Raw genomic sequence first — 18228 nt, 5'->3', positions numbered from 1 at the left:
TAAAGATTGAAAACTGCGACTGGACTTGGAGCTGAGCTGCGCCCTCCACAACTAGATTGAAGGACAATGACTTGGAGCTGATGGGCCCTGGAGAAACACACTATTCTGCAATATTCCCCAATACATTTTTTTTTTTAAGAATTGCCAAATGATAGAGTATGAAAAAACAATCAAGGAAACAACTTGGGTGTACATGCAGAGTAAAAGTTCTGGAAAAATCCACTCCAAACTCATTGTAGTGGTTACCAATAGGATAGGGAATGGTATTGTGGGGAATTCGATGGTCATACAGCTCTTAAGCCTCATCTTGAAAATGCCAAGCTCAATTCTGCTTCTAGGCTATTGCACTGGCTGTTCCTTCTGTCTTGAGACACTCTTCTCAGGGCTATTTGCATGGCTGGCTGCTTCTCGGGGAAGCAATTGAGTCAGGTCCCCGCTCAATTGTCCCCTCCTCAGAGATCTTCCCTGATGCCCCTGTCTAAAGCATCCATCCCCCGGTGGAAAATTGAGTGGCTGAGGGACAGGGGATGGAGAAAGACCTCATTGTACACCATTTTGTACCCTTTGAATTTTGAACCAACTGAACTTATTACCACTCAAAAGATAAATGAATAACAATTTAAAAAACCAAAATAGATTTACTTATCGCATCCCATTTTATTCTCTTTGAGACACTTGTCAGTGTCTGAGATGACCTTATTCATCGGTTCTCTTGTTTGCTCTTTCCCCACACACATACTAGGTGGGCCCCTACAATAGGCACGAATCTCAGTGAGTCTCCCTGGTCGATGGCCACGAACAGTGCCCAATACATATTTGCAAATGACTGGGTAAATAATGTTTGCGGGGTTTTTTTCCTACAAGAAAAATGTATTTTGAGTCACGTAATTAACATTTAATAAAAATTCTCTCCTACCTCTCCCAAAACAGATGAAAAATGGAAAGAGAAGGTTATTGAATTGGTTGAACTCTCTTGGGTCCATGGTTTGGGGTTTCCTCCTCCTCTCCCCTCCCCCGGATGGTGGGAGGAACTTCTCCTCCTAAGACTTTCTGTGACAGGGAAGTAGGAGAAGGGGAAATAAGCATTCCGGGGTCCCTCCATCGGCTCATCTTCCTCTGGTCTATAGCTGGGGAAGGGGAGTTTTCTTAGTTCCGTTGGGGCCCCAGCTGGGCAAAGGGTCCCCAAAAGACAACAGCTGTCAGGCCTCCAAGTCCAAGGCAGAGCTTGAATGATGCCAGTGGCCTTCCCAGTCCCGTTCTGCCCCTTCTGTAACAGAAAATGTAAGAGACAGTGCATTTCTTTTCCTCTCAGTATCTACTCCCCTATATTCTGGAAGCATCACTCCTATTTTTCTTTGAGGGACCACGATTCCCCATCTCTAAAACCATCAAGTTTGGATGCAGTGAATCCCAACCATAAGCACTAAGAATGGACATATGACCCTAGCCTGGCCAATCAGAGACAACAGTGATTTGAGCAGACATGTGACCCAGTGCTACCAAGGAGAACCAGCTCTGAAACTACTGCTGCAACTACTGGGGAACTGGTACATTCTCTCCATTGAGGATGTTAGGCTTGGAGGATGTGAGGCTGGAGCTGCAACTCGCTGCTACCTCATGAAGAGACCCTGCCTGGGAACGAAGCCAACTCAGAGGAAATAAAACTACATCTGACAACTGGATGTAGTCATGCCTTAAGTCCCTGAACTCTTCAATTAACATGGCCCAGTAAATTGTTTTGTTTTTCTAGGTTGAACTGGGTTTCCTTCCCTCACAAATACCTCCTTCTGCTGCTGAGAACTATCAACAATAGCCCTCCTTCAAGTGCGAATAACCACTCTCTTCTCTGCTATGCAAAGGCCTTTGGGTTCTGGCCCCAGCTTTCTCCCTCCCATTTCCCCCGAGTCCCACCTTACACACCTTCCTTATACCTCACCCACCACATCTTTGGACATCTCCAAATGCCCCAAACTATCTGGGTCCAATTCACAATCTCTCTCCAAGATCCAGACCATCCTCAGAGATTACCTAGTGTCTGCAGTGTATCCAGGCCTGGGGACTGGTTAGCAACATTCCTTGAATTTTTCTGCCTTATTCCTGGATGGAGGGGGTGGTGCTTGGAATGATGGGGCTTTACAGAGCATTGCTGGGGGCACATTTCTTGAAGGGGAAGCACAGTCTGCTTCTCCTTCCCCACCAACAGTGCTTCAGGCCAGGAGTGAGAATTTATTTTAATATACTAGCCAAGTCCCTTGTTCCCTCTGGCCTTAATTTCCCCATCACTAAAGAAGGTAAGGTGTGCTGTATTACATGTTTCTAAGAGAAAATTCAAGAACACAGGGTCCTTACCTCCCAGTGCTCCCCTGAGGCCTGGCAGAGCTGAGAATAACCTTCAGCGATGACAGAGGCCCTGGAGAGCAGAGGAAGACCCTCAGGAGGGGACCCTCCTCCTGCCACCCCTCTCCCCATTCTACCCCATCCTACCCTGACTCACTTGCAGTACAGCCCTCCCCCAGAAGGTAAATCCGGGATGTCCTCTGAGGCCAGCCAGAGTCTCGAAAACCGGGTTCAATCTGGGAGGCTCCTAGGCAGAGGAACACAGTTCTGAGAAGGAGGCAAGAGTTACTCGGGTGCCCTGCTTGTCGACTACCCTTCCCGCTGAGCTCCTAAACCTTGCCCACCGGGCGACCCTGCAGCCCAGAGCTGCGTCCAGTGCTTGCTCCTTCCAGATTGTCTCCTCACAAGGCCTTGGGGCCCCCGGGAAGCAGACCAGGACGCAGGTCATGTTGTCCAGGCTGCCCTAGAGAAGGTGGAGAAAGGAGAGCCTGGTTGAATGCCCCAGCACAAGGCTCCATGCCCTTGGAAGCTGAGCTCCCCAACAATCCCGGTGTTCTTTTGCTCCCTTCCCTAATTGGGTTTTGTCCATTTCTCTCAAGTCCTGCCCATCTGCCAGTCTAAACCAATCCCTCTCACTAGGACCAATACCTTAGATGACGCCCCTTCACTGTTCTCACCCTGCTCTATCAGAGAATCACGCCCCTTCTCCAAAGCCCCTCCCACTCTGCTATTTAGCTGCTCCTGCTTCTGGTACTAATTATACCTCAGGACCCACTCCTGTGTCCCAGAGCCGACCCATGCCCTTTCTCTTAAATCCCTCCCACTTAACTAACACCTCACTTTGCCATCTTGCCCCAAGGCCTCCATCAGGCTCCACCCTCTCCATATTTTGTCCCCTCCCCATTTCATCAGGCCACGCCCTTTTCGTGGAGCCCCAACCTCTCCTTTATTTTTACTCTAGCCTTTCATTAAAATTCCTCTCTCCTAAATCCCTTAAGTTCGTCCCCTCAGTGGTCCCAAGCCCTGCCCCCAGGACCTTGCACAGAACGTGCCCAACAGCTGAGCGCAGAGAAGCTCTGGGGCAAGGCCCAAGCAGAGGCGTGATGCCACCAGTCCCACCAGGTCCACTCCAGACATCGCGTCCCACACGCCATCCTCGGCCCGCCGTTCCAGGACGGTCACCTCAGGCTCCGCGGAAACGAGCTGCAGCTCAGCGGGCCTTTCAGGAGCCTTTTTGTAGGCAGTCTCCCAGTGCTCTCAACACTGCCAGAGAGCACTCGAGGCGCCGGCGGCAGATGGTGCCACCCAAGTCATGGTTGCGCTCACGTTCCGGAGACCCGAGGGGCCTACGGTCCTCGGTGCTGAACGCCGCGGCGTCTGGTACAGAAAGCTCGGGAAGATGAGCAACGCTACCGCGGTGGAACCGCCCGGCTCGCGGTGGGGCCAGAGCGAGCGGAGGCGTGCGTCTGCACTCAGAAAGGCGAGGCGAAGCGAAGCGCCCGGCACACGCCCTGCGGCTCACCAGGAGCTGGGCCCAACGCCTCCAGCACGTGGCCCAGCAGGTGGCGCGCGCCAAAGAGGGAGGCTTGCGCCCCACCGTGGCCTTCGAGGACAGCGGAGAAAGCCAATCTCGGGGGGCAACCCAGGTAGCGTGAGCCAAGCGTAATGTGTGTGCGCCAGCCCTGCGTTGCACCGGGGGTGCGGCCTCTGGGCACCACGTGGTGCATCCAGGAGGAACCGAGGCCCTTAGGGAGCTCTGCGTCCCCCCTTTTTCTCCTCCTTCTCCTCCGCCTCCTCTTCCTTACGAGCTGGCCAGAGAAGACACTTGAGCAGACGGGCAAGGCCCACCACCTTTGGCCCTAGGATCAGGAAAGGTCCACCTCTGCACCTGCCCCTCCCTCTACTGTGAGATTTTAAACCACCGAAATCTCCTTCCTATGCCCTTGACCTGCACTCAAGTCAAGTCACTAGAAGAGATTGGACTCCTGTGTCTCCTCTCTCCTGCACTTTCAAAGAGAGTTTTGGGATCAGGGTCAGGGAAAAATAATAGTGGCAAACTAGCATTTCCCACTATTTTACATCCTCATCTCCGACTTACCGAAGAAGAAACTGAGTCACAGAACAAGCAAGGACACGAACTCTATAATCCGTGTTCTCAACCCTACACTCTTGGCTTCCAGTCCCCAGCCCGGCTAGGTCCAAGCTCCGCCCACTTCAGTGGTCCCGTCCCCGTTTTCAAAATCTTTCAATCCGTTATTTTTTTGGTTCAACCCCTCCCCTCTGGGTCTCGCCCCCCTTCCCTGAAGCTTCTTTTCCAGATCCCGCTCACCCATTCAAGTCTACAGCCTAAACTTCTTATAATATTGGCAGTCTGGCCTCGCCTCTAGCTCCTGTCTGATTAGCCCCGCCCAACTATCTGATACGTAATTCTAAATTGGTGTAAGCTCCACCCACGTCTGAGCTCCTCCCCTTGTCTCAATATTTTCTGGGTACTTTCTTCCCGCCCTTCTTTCCACTCCCTCTGAGAATCTAGACTCAGATCCCACCTCAGAGAAGTAGAATCTTTATATCCTCTTCTCAATACCTCCTCTAGTCCCAATCCACTCTGAGATCCACGCCCCCATCCTCTCCGCCTGGGCACCTTCACCATTCTCTCCCAGAGGTCTTCACCCTACCCTGAGCTTCACCCCGCTTCTCCTTCTGACAGCCTTCCAAGCCTTCTCAGCCCCTTAGCCTACTCTTCTAGCTCCGCCCCTCTAGTAGGAAAGCCACGCCCCTGAAGGCGAACCCCACGGTGTTTCCCCGCCCCCTGCCCTCCCTCAGGTTCCGCCCCGCTTTCCTCTGCCCCCGCCCCCAGCTTCGCGCTGCAGTGCCTTCCCCACCGCGGCCCCGCCCGCCCCCTCCGAGCCGTACTGAGGGCGGCGGCGGCGGCGGCGGCGACTGCTGCTGGAACAGACCAGGAGGAGGAGGCGGAGAGGATGGCGGCAGCGTCGTGGGCGCGGCGGAGATGAGTGCTCGCGGCCCCAGGCCCAGGGCGGCGTGGCCGGAGTGGGCGGGGGTCCCGATGCAGGCCCAAGGGGGGCCATGGGGCAGGTCCTGCCGGTCTTCGCCCACTGCAGTGAGTAGGGGGAGACTCAGGCCTGGTGTGGGTCTCAGAGGCCCGGTTAGGCTCCTCCCCGGAATCCTCTCGTCCGGTCGTGTGAGAGCCGGGATGGGGGAGGAGGCAGAGGAGACAAAGAAAGCTCTCCCCTCCCCCCGAGTTCTAGCGGCGACGGGGGCGACCTGACCCGAAGGACCTGAGTGAGACTGGGCGGATTGGGGGGCACTGAGATAGCTGGCGTGGGGGCGCGCTGGGAGCTGGGATGTGCCGCGGGCCCCGCCGGGGGATGAGGACACACGCGGGGAGCTGTCCCCTCGCCCTGGTGCTGGCCGCAGCCGGCGGGGAGGGCAGTTGAATGGAGGGGTAGAGCCACGGAGGAGAAGAGGAGTCTGATACCCCCATCACCCACCTTCGCATCCCACCTCTATTTTCTGCCCTGACTCACAGGCAGCCTAGACCTCGCCCAAAATGTCCAACCTTCTGTCCCTGGGAAACAGCCATCCCTGGGTTGGAGCCAAGACTCCTGGGTCCTTAGTGGACTTTACCACTGATTATTAGTAATCCTGGAGGAGACCCACTCTGTTCAGGGCCTTTGACTCCCAGCCTCCGATTCTCCAGCTGAGAAAATGAGGTAGGGGTGTGGGGCGTCAGATTTCAATTTCCAAACGGTGTTGAGCATCTCCACTAGGCAAAGCCCAAAGCTAGCTCCGAGGGGCTAGATTCTACAATTGGGAACGCCGTGTCTAATCCTCGCGATCTCTGAGCCCAGGGCTCTAACAATCCTTGCCTAACATTCTCTGCCCCACACTCCCATGGTTCTGACAGCTAGGGATTTCAACACTTTCAGATCTAGCCACTTGCATATCTGGGGAATCCAGATGCCAAAATTCTAAAAATTGTTATTTCAACATTTTAGAGTATCATCTCAACATTCTAAGATACTGTGCTTACCTCAGCTTACAAAGGATGGCCCTACATGATCTCCCCCCACTTTATCTCTCTTCCCTCATCTCCCACCCCCTTCCCCTCAGTCACTCAGCTTCAGTCACACCTTCACACCTCTCTGTTCCTCAAATGTTCCAAAGTGCCTGCCTCGTGGCCTTTACACTGAGCTTTTCCGTCTGCCTGGAAGACTCTTCTCTATATATCTGCATGGATTCCTCACTTCATTCAGGTCTCTGTTCAAATGTCACCTTATCAGAGAAGTCTTTCTGACCACCCTGTCTGAAATAACACCCTCTCACTTGCTCTTCCCTTACCCTGCTTTATTTTTCTCCACTCGCTTAGCACCCAACACCATATATTTGTTTATTGTCTCCCTCAGAGAGTGTAAGCTCTATGAGGGCGGGGATTTTTGTCTGTTTTGTTCGCAGTTGTATCCTCAGGGTCTAAAACAGTGCCTGGTACATAGGCTCGATAAATGGTTGGTAAAAGAATGAACTAAAACCTAAAAAATCCTAATTTGAAGAGTCTAAGATTAAGATTCTTGGATTTGAATTTATAAGACTGAGCAGTGACATTCTAAGATTCCTTAATTCGGACCATCCAAGTTCCCAGGACTGGCACACTTCAGTGACTCCAACAGACAGTCTAAGCTTCTAAGAATCTTCGATTCTTTCCCTCTCGCAGAAGAAGCTCCCTCTACAGCCTCCTCTACCCCTGACTCCACGGAAGGTAAGTGGAGGGCAAGGATGTGAGAGTGAGACTTGGGGCTCACAGCTTGGGGGCTCACAGCTAGGTAGGGGGTTTGAGGAGAGTGGGTCAGGGTCCTGCTTGGAGGAGCTAACGCCCTCCTTTGCTCACTAAAGGAGGAAACGACGACTCAGATTTTCGGGAGCTGCATACAGCCCGGGAATTCTCGGAGGACGACGAGGAAGAAACCACGTCCCAGGACTGGAGCACCCCCCGGGAGCTGACCTTCTCCTACATCGCCTTTGACGGCGGCGTGGTGGGCGCCGGGACGCGCCGGGATTCAGCGGCACGCCGCCCCCGGCCCCAGGGCCGTTCAGTCTCGGAACCGCGAGATCTGCCCCTGCAACCTGGCCTGGGCGACAGCTTGGAGAGCATCCCCAGCTTGAGCCAGTCCCCGGAGCCCCGGCGCCGCGGTGACCCTGACACTGCCCCTCGGGCTGAGCGTCCACTAGAGGACCTGGGGCTCCAGCTAGACCAGCTGGGCTGGGTGGCCCCGGGAGCCGGGGAGCCGGAGGACTCTGCCACCAGTAGTTCCACCCCGCTGGAAGACGAGGAGCCCGACGGATCAGAGGCTGGGAAAGGTGAGATGTCCAAGGTACTGGGACCAAAGTCACCAGGGGTGGGTGGTCTCTTTGCAGGGCACCTCCAAGGTGAACTCTCACTGCCTTATCTCTCTAACGCGCCAGAACTGGACCTACAACTCGGACTCGCTCAGCCCTCCCAGCCCGAAGTCTTGACTGCACAGCCCACTCCTGGCTTTGGGACCCTCCAAACTCATACTCCAACCCCACCTGAATCCCGGGATTCGAACTCTTGGCCTGATGAGCCCTCGCTGGACGAGAAAGAGGAAGAGCCGTGGGGGCAGCTGGAGCGGGAGCCAATCACGGGGCAGTGCCTCGATAGCACGGACCAATCAGAATTCACATTGGAACTACACCTTCTAGGTAAACTGCTTGAGTGAAGATGCTCTTTTGGACCACAGCAAGGGTGGGAGGATTGCCAATTTAAAGGGACCAACCAGCCTCGCCAAGGAACAAGGAGAATGGAGAAGGGAGGAGGTATTGCTGTTGGCTAGACATCATAAACCCCGCCCTTTAAAAAATGTTCCCTATAATCTAACGTTGCCCTTGGCTCTTTTTATATACTAGTGCCCCCCCACCCCCTCGTCACTTGAGAAGTTAGCTCCCCTGCGAACATTAGGATTGGCTGATTGCTAAAAAACAATCCTTCTTTTAGAGTCCTCCCCTTAGAGACTGATTTTGGACAGGCCAAATCCCTGAAGAAATAAGGTTCTCTTCTGGATGTGGCCATGGGACATTTATAAGTATAAACTCTACGCCTTTTAAAAACTCTCCTCTTCCCTGACCGCATCAATTAACCGGTGGCAAATAGACCCCGCCTTACTTTAAAATACTCTCAGCCTTCAGGAACGGCCAAGGGTTGGTTATAGGCATCACTGCTTTTGGCTGTTTACAAAGAGAGCCACCCCTTTTTGGAAGTGACCCCACCTCTATGGAGAGCCATTGGCTGGGTACAAAGGGGCCCGCCCCGCTACTCCCTCCCTCCGGGTTCCACTGAAGTGGGCGAAATCCCCGAGAAGCAGCGGTGTCCGCAGCCTCTCACTCGGAGCCGAGATGGGGAGTAAAGGTGGGATTGCGGGACGGGCTGGGACGGGAGCGGGGGACAGCGGGAAAGCATCCAGATTCGTTCTCTTTCTGTGGGGGGATGTTTCATATTGGTCCCAGATTCCCTAGAGCTGCAGACTGGGGCTGGGGGCTTTGGGGGTCTCTAGGGAGGGCGTGGAGGGAGCGTGGGGTGCCCTCTCCCCCCAGGATGGGGCTTTGGGGCCTAAGAGCAGGGAGGCCCCTCCCCCATCTTCAGGCCCAGGCGGTGCTGTCACTCAGGAGCAGGACGCGCCAGCACAGCTGCAGGCCAGGCCCCCTCCCCCCAGCGTGCCTAAACTTAGCCCCCGCCTCAGGCGACCCGGCCCCTCCCCCACCCTCTGGCGCGGGCCTCGGGGAGCCTGCAGGGCAGCGCCCTGCGCTTTGGGATGGAGGGGAGGCCTGCCCTAGTTAGAGGTAGATGGGAAGGTGTATATAGGGAGGATACAGAAGTGAGGGGAGTCAGACTCTGAAGAGGACCGGTCGGGATGGGTTAGAGTTTGGGGAGGGTCTGGAAAGAAATGGAAGGGTACTACTGGGCTCCTGGTTCAGGGTTCAAATGGGAGCGGATTATTGGGAGGGCTATTAAAGTTTAGATGGATGAGATGAAATGCTGGAATGGGAAGGTCACTAAGCAGGGCTAGGGTTGGGCTTGGGAGGTGAGTTTAGGGTCTCAGAAAAGGACTAGAAATTTGAATTAGGGCTTAGGAAGGAGGATGGTGTTATTAACACATTTAGGACTGAGAAAAATGTGTTGGTAGGGGTATCAAGGAGATACCACTTCACACCTGTCAAATTGGCCAAAAAAAAATGAACAATAACACCCATTGCTGGGCAGGATGCTGGGAAAAGATCACTTTCACTTTGCACATGGAAATAAAAATTGTTACAGTCTTGCTAGGAAGCAATCTGGGAATATTTATGACATTCCACCCCTGGGATTCTATCTCAGAAATAGAACCTCCAGGAGGTAAGAATATATGTAGAAGGCTGATGCTTGTGGCACTGTTGGGGAAAGGAGAGTAGGAAACAAAGTGAATGGCTCAACAATAGATACACAGTTGAATAAAATGAATGATGGTGTAACCACACTACAGAATATCATGGTGCCCTTAAAAAGAATGAATTAAGAGCTATTCCTGATGACTAGCAGGGAATTCTAGGAGGGAAAGTAGAGTGAGATATGCGTGATGTAGAAAAGTGTATCTATGATTCCATTTTTCATAAAAAATGACCAAAAATTGTGTCCACACGTAATCTATGGATAAGAGTAAGATTAAGGGAACTTGCTAGATGCTTGACTTGAGTTTTCTAGTTAGAGAAGAGGGGAGAAGAGGGGAATAAAAGAAGACACTAAAATTTTGGACCTCAGGTTAAGGCTGAGAGGTGTGCCATGGGGGTCACGATTCAGCCCTGAGACAGGAAACGGGAGGTCAAGAGGTCAGCCAGGCCAGGTCCAAACCCCAGCCTGATTGCCTGCCTCCTCCACAGTGGTGGACCTGCTGTACTGGAAGGACACGAGGACATCAGGAGTGATCTTCACAGGCCTCATGGTCTCCCTGCTGTGCCTCCTGCACTTTAGCATCGTGTCTGTGGCAGCCCATGTCGCCCTGTTGCTGCTCTGTGGCACCATCTCTCTCAGGGTTTACCGAAAAGTGCTGCATGCTGTGCATCGGGGGGACGGTGCCAACCCCTTTCAGTGAGAACCCAGGCCCCTAACCGTGACTCTGTCGAGATGCTACTGCTGACCCTAAGTCATGATCCTGGCCCCGACCCATCCTATTTCTCTTTCTGACTCCAACCTGATCCCCGCCCTGACTTTAAACTACTCTCTGACGCTTCACTTCCAGACCTAACCTCTGATCCTAACCTCTTACCCTTAATCCTTGATCCCATCGACTGACCCTGACCTTGACCTCAGCCCTCTACACCTGGCCTTCGCCCCAAGCCCCATTCATTGCCCTCATCCCAGCCATACCCCTCAGCCTGGGCCCCAGCCACCCACTGAGTCACCTCACACCTTTTTGTCCTCTCAGGGCCTACTTGGACGTGGACCTGACCCTGACTCGGGAACAGACAGAACGTTTGTCCCAGCAGATTGCCTCTCAAGTGGTCTCTGCAGCTACCCAGCTGCGGCATTTCTTCCTGGTAGAAGACCTCGTGGACTCCCTCAAGGTGCCCTGAATCCCTCACTCCTTCCTGGGTTCCCAACATTCACCTTCCTGCCCCTGGGGGTAGGACGGTCATTTCTGGGTAAGTTCACAGCCTGGGGAATGCCCTGTAGGCTCTGCTGACCTTGACCCTCACCCCCAGCTGGCCCTTCTATTCTACATCTTGACCTTCGTGGGTGCCGTCTTCAATGGTTTGACTCTTCTCATTCTGGGTGAGCTGGGAAGACTGTGGGGGGTTGGGTGAGGAGGTGGGTCATTGGGGTTGGTGGGGGACAGGGCTCTAAATGGAACTGTTAATCTCTTGGGAGAACCTTGATCCCTGTCTCTGTGCCCACAGGAGTGATTGGTTTATTCACCGTCCCCTTGCTGTATCGGCAGCACCAGGTGAGTATGACAGGGCTTCAGTTGGCAGTATTTCAGCCAAACATGGGTGGCCTACCCTCTACAGTCAGGGTTTCATTGACGGATGTCCCAGCCAGAGACAGAAGCACCAACTGGTGTTTCCACCCCGGAAAGAGTCAGGGTCTGACTGACACATGTCCCAGGCAGGCACAGGTGGTCTGGCTGCTGCCTCCACCTCAGTGCAGCTAGAGTGTAACTAATATGTTTCAACAGCCAGAGATGGGCTGTTTGATTGGTGTCCCCTGACAGAGCCAGGATCTGACTGCCATGCCCCAACCCAAGGCAGGTGGACTAACTGATGCTTCTCCCTGACAGTGGATCCAAGGTCTGACAGACATGTACTAGCTATAGAGAGTCAGTCTGACTGATGTTGTCTTTCCCTGACATAGCCTGAAATGGAACAACACTCATCCTAGCCAGAAACAGGCAGACAGATGAATGCCTTCTCCCCCTGATACCACTGGAGACTGATAAACACATATTCCTGTTACAGACAGACATATGGACAGACTGATGCCGTCTATCCTTACACATAGTCTGGGTCTGATGGACACTATCCCAGCCAAACAGGTGAACTGACTGAAACTGCCAGAGACTGGCATCTCAGTGAAAATCAGGTGGATGACTGTTGCCCAAAACACCGACAGAAACAAGGTCAAGTGACATATATCCTATCCAGAGACAGACAGATGGACTGACGTTCCCTTTTCCAGTACAGCCGAGAGCCAAATGATACATGTCCCTGCCAGAGAGACAGTCCTAACTTCCTCACATGCTGGAATCACCAAGTCCTCAAAATCAACTAACACTGAATTAAACTAATATTGAAATCAATGACAGCCAACACTAATGCCCTCCACCCTCACCATACCCCTAAACACACACACACACACACACACACACACACACACACACCACTCAAAGATTAACAGTCATGCCCAGAACACAGACTCACTAGCAAATTCTTGTGTGTCTACCCAACGTCATTCCCACACAGAGCATGGCCCGACTGACACTGCAACTTGAATTTCTGAGTTCCAAGGGTATTTTATTAGGTTTAAAGTTGAAAGTGGAGTGGTGGGCCACTCCCCCCAACTCCTGATTTGGAGGTTAGGGAGGAAGCATCCTCCTGAATTAGGCAGAGGAACCCCCTCTAATCTCTCCTTTCACCCCTTCTTGGTCTCCCCAGGCCCAGATCGACCAGTATGTGGGATTGGTGACCAATCAGTTGAGCCACATCAAAGCTAAGTAAGGTCATAGTGTGGCAATGGATGCGATGAGGAAGAGGGAAACTTGGGAACTACCCCCACCCCCACCCCCACCATTCTCTGTCCTTAAATATCCTGAGGCTGAATGCCCCCTTCTCGAAGAAGGGTGCCAAACAATTCCTACGCAGGCCATTAGGTGGAGGGCAGGGGCTGGATGGGGCACTCAGCTAGTTCCTCCATCTAGCTTTCCCTTCAGTTTTCATATACTTACCCTGTCTCTTTCCCTACCTCCTGACTCCACCTGTTTCTCCCTCAGGATTCGAGCTAAGATCCCAGGGACCGGAGCCCTTGCCTCAGCAGCAGCTGCAGTCTCCGGATCCAAAGCCAAAGCTGAATGAAAAGGGTGTCTCTACCTGCGGGACGCCTGCCCCCACCCCTGCAACCCTCTGCCTTCCGCCACCACCCTTCCATCCCCGCCCTCTTCCCGCCTCGGCCTGAGCCATTTTCTGGCGGGTGTCAGGATCACTCACACCAGAGAGTTTGCGCAAATTGCCTGAGCGGCCAGGACTACATTTCCCATGAGGCTCTGCTCTAGGAGTCCAGGAACGACGAGGCACCTTGGCCACGGGGCCTGCTGGGGCTTGTAGTTGCCTAGCTAGGGCACCCGCCCTGTACTTACGTGACCCCGCCGCTGGAGGCGCTGTGAGGGGTTGGTGTCTCTGGGACGCCACTAGCCCCAACGCGGGGGCTTTGCATGGGGCCCAGGGGAGGCCTGAGCTTGGATTTACACTGTAATAAAGACTTCTGTGAAAAACCCAAAGCTTCTTGTGCTTCCAGCCCCCTCCAGCTTTCACCTTTCTTCACCGAAAAGCACCTATGTGACATTCAAGGAGGAACCTTCTCCATCTCTGCAGAAGAAGCCCCATCAATCATCTGTTTAGATTATGAAATGATTGAGGGGAGGCCGGTAAGAGACTGCCCATACCAGAGCTAACCAAGACTTGGCAGCCCCGTTCAATATTGTGCTCAAGGCAGACATCACTAGTCTATTCCTACACTGCCTGCTATGCAGCCATCTCACCAGCATCCTAGACTCTTGTGTCCAACGGCCTTCTGAATGACTGCCCCCGCAAACATACCCAAACCTCTTACTTATCTTACCTGATTTCCAACTCAGGGATGTCCTCTCTGCCCACATTGTCACCAGGCCTGAGACCCAGGTCTGGCTCTAGACTTCCATTCCCTCACCCCCACATCTAATCAATAACGAAGCCATGTCTCTTCTATCTCCCAAACGTCTGTCATCCATCCACTTTTCTCCAATTGCCTTGGGACCATGATGGCCTCTCTGGGCCTCGGGTTCCTAAACTATAAACTGAGGGAGGAACCTGAGTCCCAGAGAGACCATGAGGTCTAAAGACCCACAAACCTGGATTTGAATCCCAGCTTCACTACCTGCTGGCTGTGTGACCTTGAGCGACCAAACCTCTTGAAGCCTGTTTCCTCAAACGGAAAAGTGTCGCTGTAACCAAACCTACATGTAAAGCTGTTGGCACAGGGCTTGGCATATAATAAATGTCCAGCAAACAGAAGCCGGTATTGTCATCTATAATGTGCTTTCCCAAATCTCAGTCATTCCCTCACGAGCTTTTTGACCATTATATCACCTGTTCGGCTATTTACCTAATACTTTTCTTTAAATCGGTTTATTAAAAAAAGTAAAACAAATGTCTTTTTAAAGGAAATATTATTTCACCACTAAGAAAGTTGGTATTGCTTGCCAGAAATAGAAGATAACAGTAAAAATAAACACAAAACTATTCATTTAAAATGTTTGTTTGGGCATCACCTAAAATCATCTCATTTGCCTCTAGCATTGCGCATCACATTTTAGGAGATAGAGAATGAAGTTATAGGAGTAGTAGTTACAGCCCCAGAATTTGTATATAGGGATTGCCTAGAAGTAGGTATCTAACTAAAAGAAACAGAGCTCAGGGGCTTCTCTTGAACCTGGATTTGCTAAGCAGAGACACTATTTTAATTTTCCAAATTAAAAAAAGAGCAAAATTTCCTAAAGATGTTTTTATTCACATTTTCCATAAGACAAAGTGTCCATTTGTCTATATCAAAGAATGAAAGAAGAGGGACTGGTTGGAATCATGGATCCAGGAATGGCTAAAGCCCCCAAGCCCATCCTTGCCCCCCACAGGCAGGAAACAGGTTATAGACTGACTTAACCTTTATTGAGTGCCCCGCAGTTGCCTGGCCTCTTGCCAGATTTTTATACCTATCTGCTCATTACCAGTCCTCCAGTGAAATCAGTTGTACTAGTCTTACTTTCCAGATGGGTAAACGGGTTCAGAAAATGATAGTAATAACATTCTTTCATTCATCCTACAAACATTTACTGAGCATCTGCTATGTGCTCAAGCATTGTTTTAGGCGCTAGGTACACAGAAATGAACCAAAACATAGGTCCATAGTTTCATGGAGCTAATATTCTAGAGGGAGCAGACAGAGAGTAAACAAATAGACATAGAATATGGCAGGTGGTGATCAGGGTGATGGAGAAAAGGCCAGAAGGGTAAGGAGATAGAGTAACAGGACTTGCTATTTTAAACTGGGTGGTCAGGGAAGTCCTTACTAAGTGGTGATATTCGAGCAGAGGCCGGAGTGAAGGGAGGCAGTGAGTCATATAAACATGTGAAGGAAAGGAGATTCAGACAAAGGGGATCAGCAAACGCAATGGCCCTGAGAAGGGAATATGCCTGGTGTGTGTAGCAGAAGACCTTTATGCCGGAAGTCAAGAATATGAAGAGAGGGGAATAGGAGATGGGGGTCAGAGGAGTGAAAGGGTCTAAATTATAGGGATTGTAACGCCGTGGTGAGAGCTCTGATATGGGAGCTATGAAAAAGTTTCATGTCAGGGAATGATATTGTTGTCAAAGGATCACTGACTTAGGTTATTAAAGGATCACCTTTTTGGTAATAATTATTATGGCACAGATTCAATTCCCCCGGGGGAGGGAGGCTTTGTGAAGCAGAGCACAGTACTATCCGTTTCTAAGCCTCAGTTTCCCCGGCAATAAAGTTCAGGTGCAGAAATGGGTGAGCTCTAGTGTCTCAGGTGAATGAAGACAGAATTTCTGTCATCCCCAGCACCTAGGACAGTGCCTGGGACTCAGTAGGCGCTCAATAAATATTTGAACGTAGGGCTCGGTGGGTCGCTGAAGTTCCACAAAAGAACAGCAGGTGTCGCACCAGCCCTTCAGTTGCCCACGGAAGCCTCCGGGAATTGGTTAAACCAGACACTAACAGGAACCCACTCACTCAAATTCGAATTTTTCAGAGAAGGGGCTACCGAAGGCCGAATTATGAGTCTCTTCTCTTAAAAAACTGTTTTCTCACTTGGAAAAATGTGACAGCTTCTGGCGAGTGGGCCAGGGTCTCAGGAGCCATTTCCCAGAATGCGCGGCGCTATGCAAATAAGGTTTCCAAAACGAAGATGGTTCATGCCATGCGAGACAAATATAACGTTTTGGAGAGCTATATACCATAATAAAGGACTGGGAAAATGTAGATATTGAAATGAACAATCTTACACCCTGTCAAGCTATAAAACCATAAGTTAAAAAGATACATATTTTTGGGATTTATATAGCTGTATGGGGAAAGTTGAATCCTGCCCGGATGATCCTCAGTGGTCTGGGGTGCAGGCTTCAAACCTGTAGCTGTCTAGCGACAGAGTGGTTCAATTCCACCTTTCGGGCGGCTTCCGTGATGTACTTTTTCACCCCCAAAATGGACATTAGAGTGTGTGTTGACGCCGGTCCCTGAAGAGGTCGCTGCAGCCCTCTGCATCGCAGTTTATCCCCCGCCACGTAGGTCTCTTCCTGTGGTTACATCTTTTCCGCGAATATCAAAGACAACGCCTAAAGATGAAGAAAAACTCATCTACACTCTCAGTTCTAGGATATCTGGCTTGAGAATTATGCTGGCTTTCTCCCGTTCACTTACTTATTCATTCAGTCATTTGCTCACTCATGTATTTAATCACGCATGTACTTTATTTTTTATTTTTTGTTTTTTTATTAAAAGTTTATTGAGATGACAATTGTTAGTAAAGTTACATAGATTTCAGGTGTACAATTCTGTATCATCTATAAATTACATTGTGTGTTCACGACGCAGTCAGTTCTCCTTCCATCACCATATATTTGATCCCCTTTACGCATGTACTTTATTAACCAGTTCAATATGTATTCATTTGTTCATTAATTCATTCACTCATTCAAGTATTTGCTCCGAGCCCGTCTCTGCACTGGGCAGTGCTGGGGACACAATGGTGACTGGCAATCCCGGCCCTGGCCTCATGGTACTCCCAGTCCAGTGGAGCAGACAAATCATTAATTACACAATTAATTAGAAATGTGATGACTACTGGAAAGGAAAGTACAGATCATGTGAGGACAATTAATCCTTAAGGAGACCCGAGTTCAGGTAGGGTGTCAGGGTAACATCTGAGCAGACATTTGAAGGATGAGAAAGTATTAGCCAGCAGCGAGTGGGGGTGGGGGGTGGCGAAGGGAATATTCCTGGTTGGGGATCAGGGTGACTCAAATAACAGCGATAACTGCACCTTCACTCTGTGCTCAGCGCTGGTACACACGAGCTCACTGACTCCTCACAAAAGCCCCATTCTGCAGCTGAGGAAACGGGTTCAGAAAGATGAAGTCTCTTGTCCGAGGTCACTCAGCTTTGGTAGGACCTCCAGCCCTAAGCTCTCAGACCTCTGTTCCATGCTGTTTACCAGTGCCCTTTGCTGTCTTTCCCAAGCTAGCTACTCACCAATATTGTCTGTTCTACCTCCTGAATGACTTTTGAATACTTCCCCTCCTCTCTCTCTCCCACAGCGCTGGCACTGTTCCAGGCCCCCCTCACTCTCCAGTGTCCCCACCCTAGCCTCCTCCCTGGGCTCTTGCCGCTTTGTCTCCCAGTTACTCTCAACCTGAAGGCTAGAGGCGTCTTACTAAAGCACAAACCTGTCCCTGCCCTTCTGTGCCCCAAATCTGCCATGGCTCCCCAGTGCCCTCAAGAGAAGATCTAAACTCTTTCTCTGGAATTGAAGCCTGCAGAATCTGGTCCCTGCTAAGCTCTTTCTCTGCACTTTTTGTCCCAGCCACCATGAACCGCTAGCTTCCTCAATGTTTCAAGCCCTCTCTCCACAAACAGCTCTTTGAACTCACAATTTGATCAACCTCAGTCTTTTTCTATTCTCTTCTATTAGGTTGGTGCGAAAGTAATTGCGGTTTTTGCAATTATTTTTAACCTTTTAAACCGCAATAGCATTTGCACTAATCTAATGTATCTCCTATTTATCCTCTAGGACTCAGCTTAACCGTCCCCTCCTTCAAGAAGTCTTTCCTGACTCCAAACCAGGTTAGATACTCCCACTCGGCTCCTCCAGCTCCACGGACTCCCCTAATCCTGCCCACTTTGGATCGCCCCTGACCAGGGACAGGTCTGTGTCCCCTACTGGAGTGTGAACCCTAGGAGGGGATAGTCTGGGGCTGTTTCAGTTCCTGTAGTGTCCCCACCACTGTCCAGCACAGGGCTGGGCACACAGTAGGTACTCAGCAAAAAATTTAAATTAATTA

The 18228-nt window shown here is 51.2% G+C and overlaps 2 protein-coding genes across 5 annotated transcripts; one reads left to right on the top strand and one right to left on the bottom strand.

Annotated features, from left to right (window-relative positions):
• Window positions 1-507: 507 nt before the first annotated feature.
• PPM1N (protein phosphatase, Mg2+/Mn2+ dependent 1N (putative)) lies at window positions 508-5423 on the bottom strand. The gene is given in 10 exon segments (XM_033129262.1): window positions 508-1267; window positions 2350-2410; window positions 2495-2604; window positions 2673-2800; window positions 3520-3580; window positions 3582-3717; window positions 3720-3831; window positions 3834-3974; window positions 3976-4145; window positions 5183-5423. Coding segments are annotated over 10 exon segments (1281 nt in total). The 3' UTR covers window positions 508-1146.
• On the top strand, window positions 5168-14132 carry RTN2 (reticulon 2). 4 transcript variants are annotated; one of them, XM_033127837.1, is made up of 12 exons: window positions 5168-5455; window positions 5885-6068; window positions 6523-6611; window positions 7067-7111; window positions 7246-7710; window positions 7816-8073; window positions 10282-10489; window positions 10827-10965; window positions 11104-11173; window positions 11299-11345; window positions 12553-12611; window positions 12888-14132. In XM_033127837.1, exons 2-12 carry the CDS (start codon window positions 6064-6066, stop codon window positions 12967-12969), a joined length of 1467 nt encoding a protein of 488 aa, XP_032983728.1. In that variant the 5' UTR covers window positions 5168-5455; window positions 5885-6063; the 3' UTR covers window positions 12970-14132. The 4 variants fall into 4 exon arrangements, with proteins under 4 accessions (XP_032983728.1, XP_032983730.1, XP_032983729.1 ...); XM_033127839.1 differs by lacking the exon at window positions 5885-6068 and having other exon boundaries at window positions 12888-14131; XM_033127838.1 differs by lacking the exons at window positions 5885-6068; window positions 6523-6611 and having other exon boundaries at window positions 5169-5455; window positions 12888-14130.
• The last annotated feature ends 4096 nt before the right edge of the window (window positions 14133-18228 follow it).

The sequence above is a fragment of the Rhinolophus ferrumequinum genome, chromosome 15 (genome assembly GCF_004115265.2).
Source record: "Rhinolophus ferrumequinum isolate MPI-CBG mRhiFer1 chromosome 15, mRhiFer1_v1.p, whole genome shotgun sequence".
NCBI lineage: Eukaryota > Metazoa > Chordata > Mammalia > Chiroptera > Rhinolophidae > Rhinolophus > Rhinolophus ferrumequinum.
Note: the sequence above shows the minus strand (reverse complement) of the source record. Positions and strands in the feature narration are given on the sequence as shown.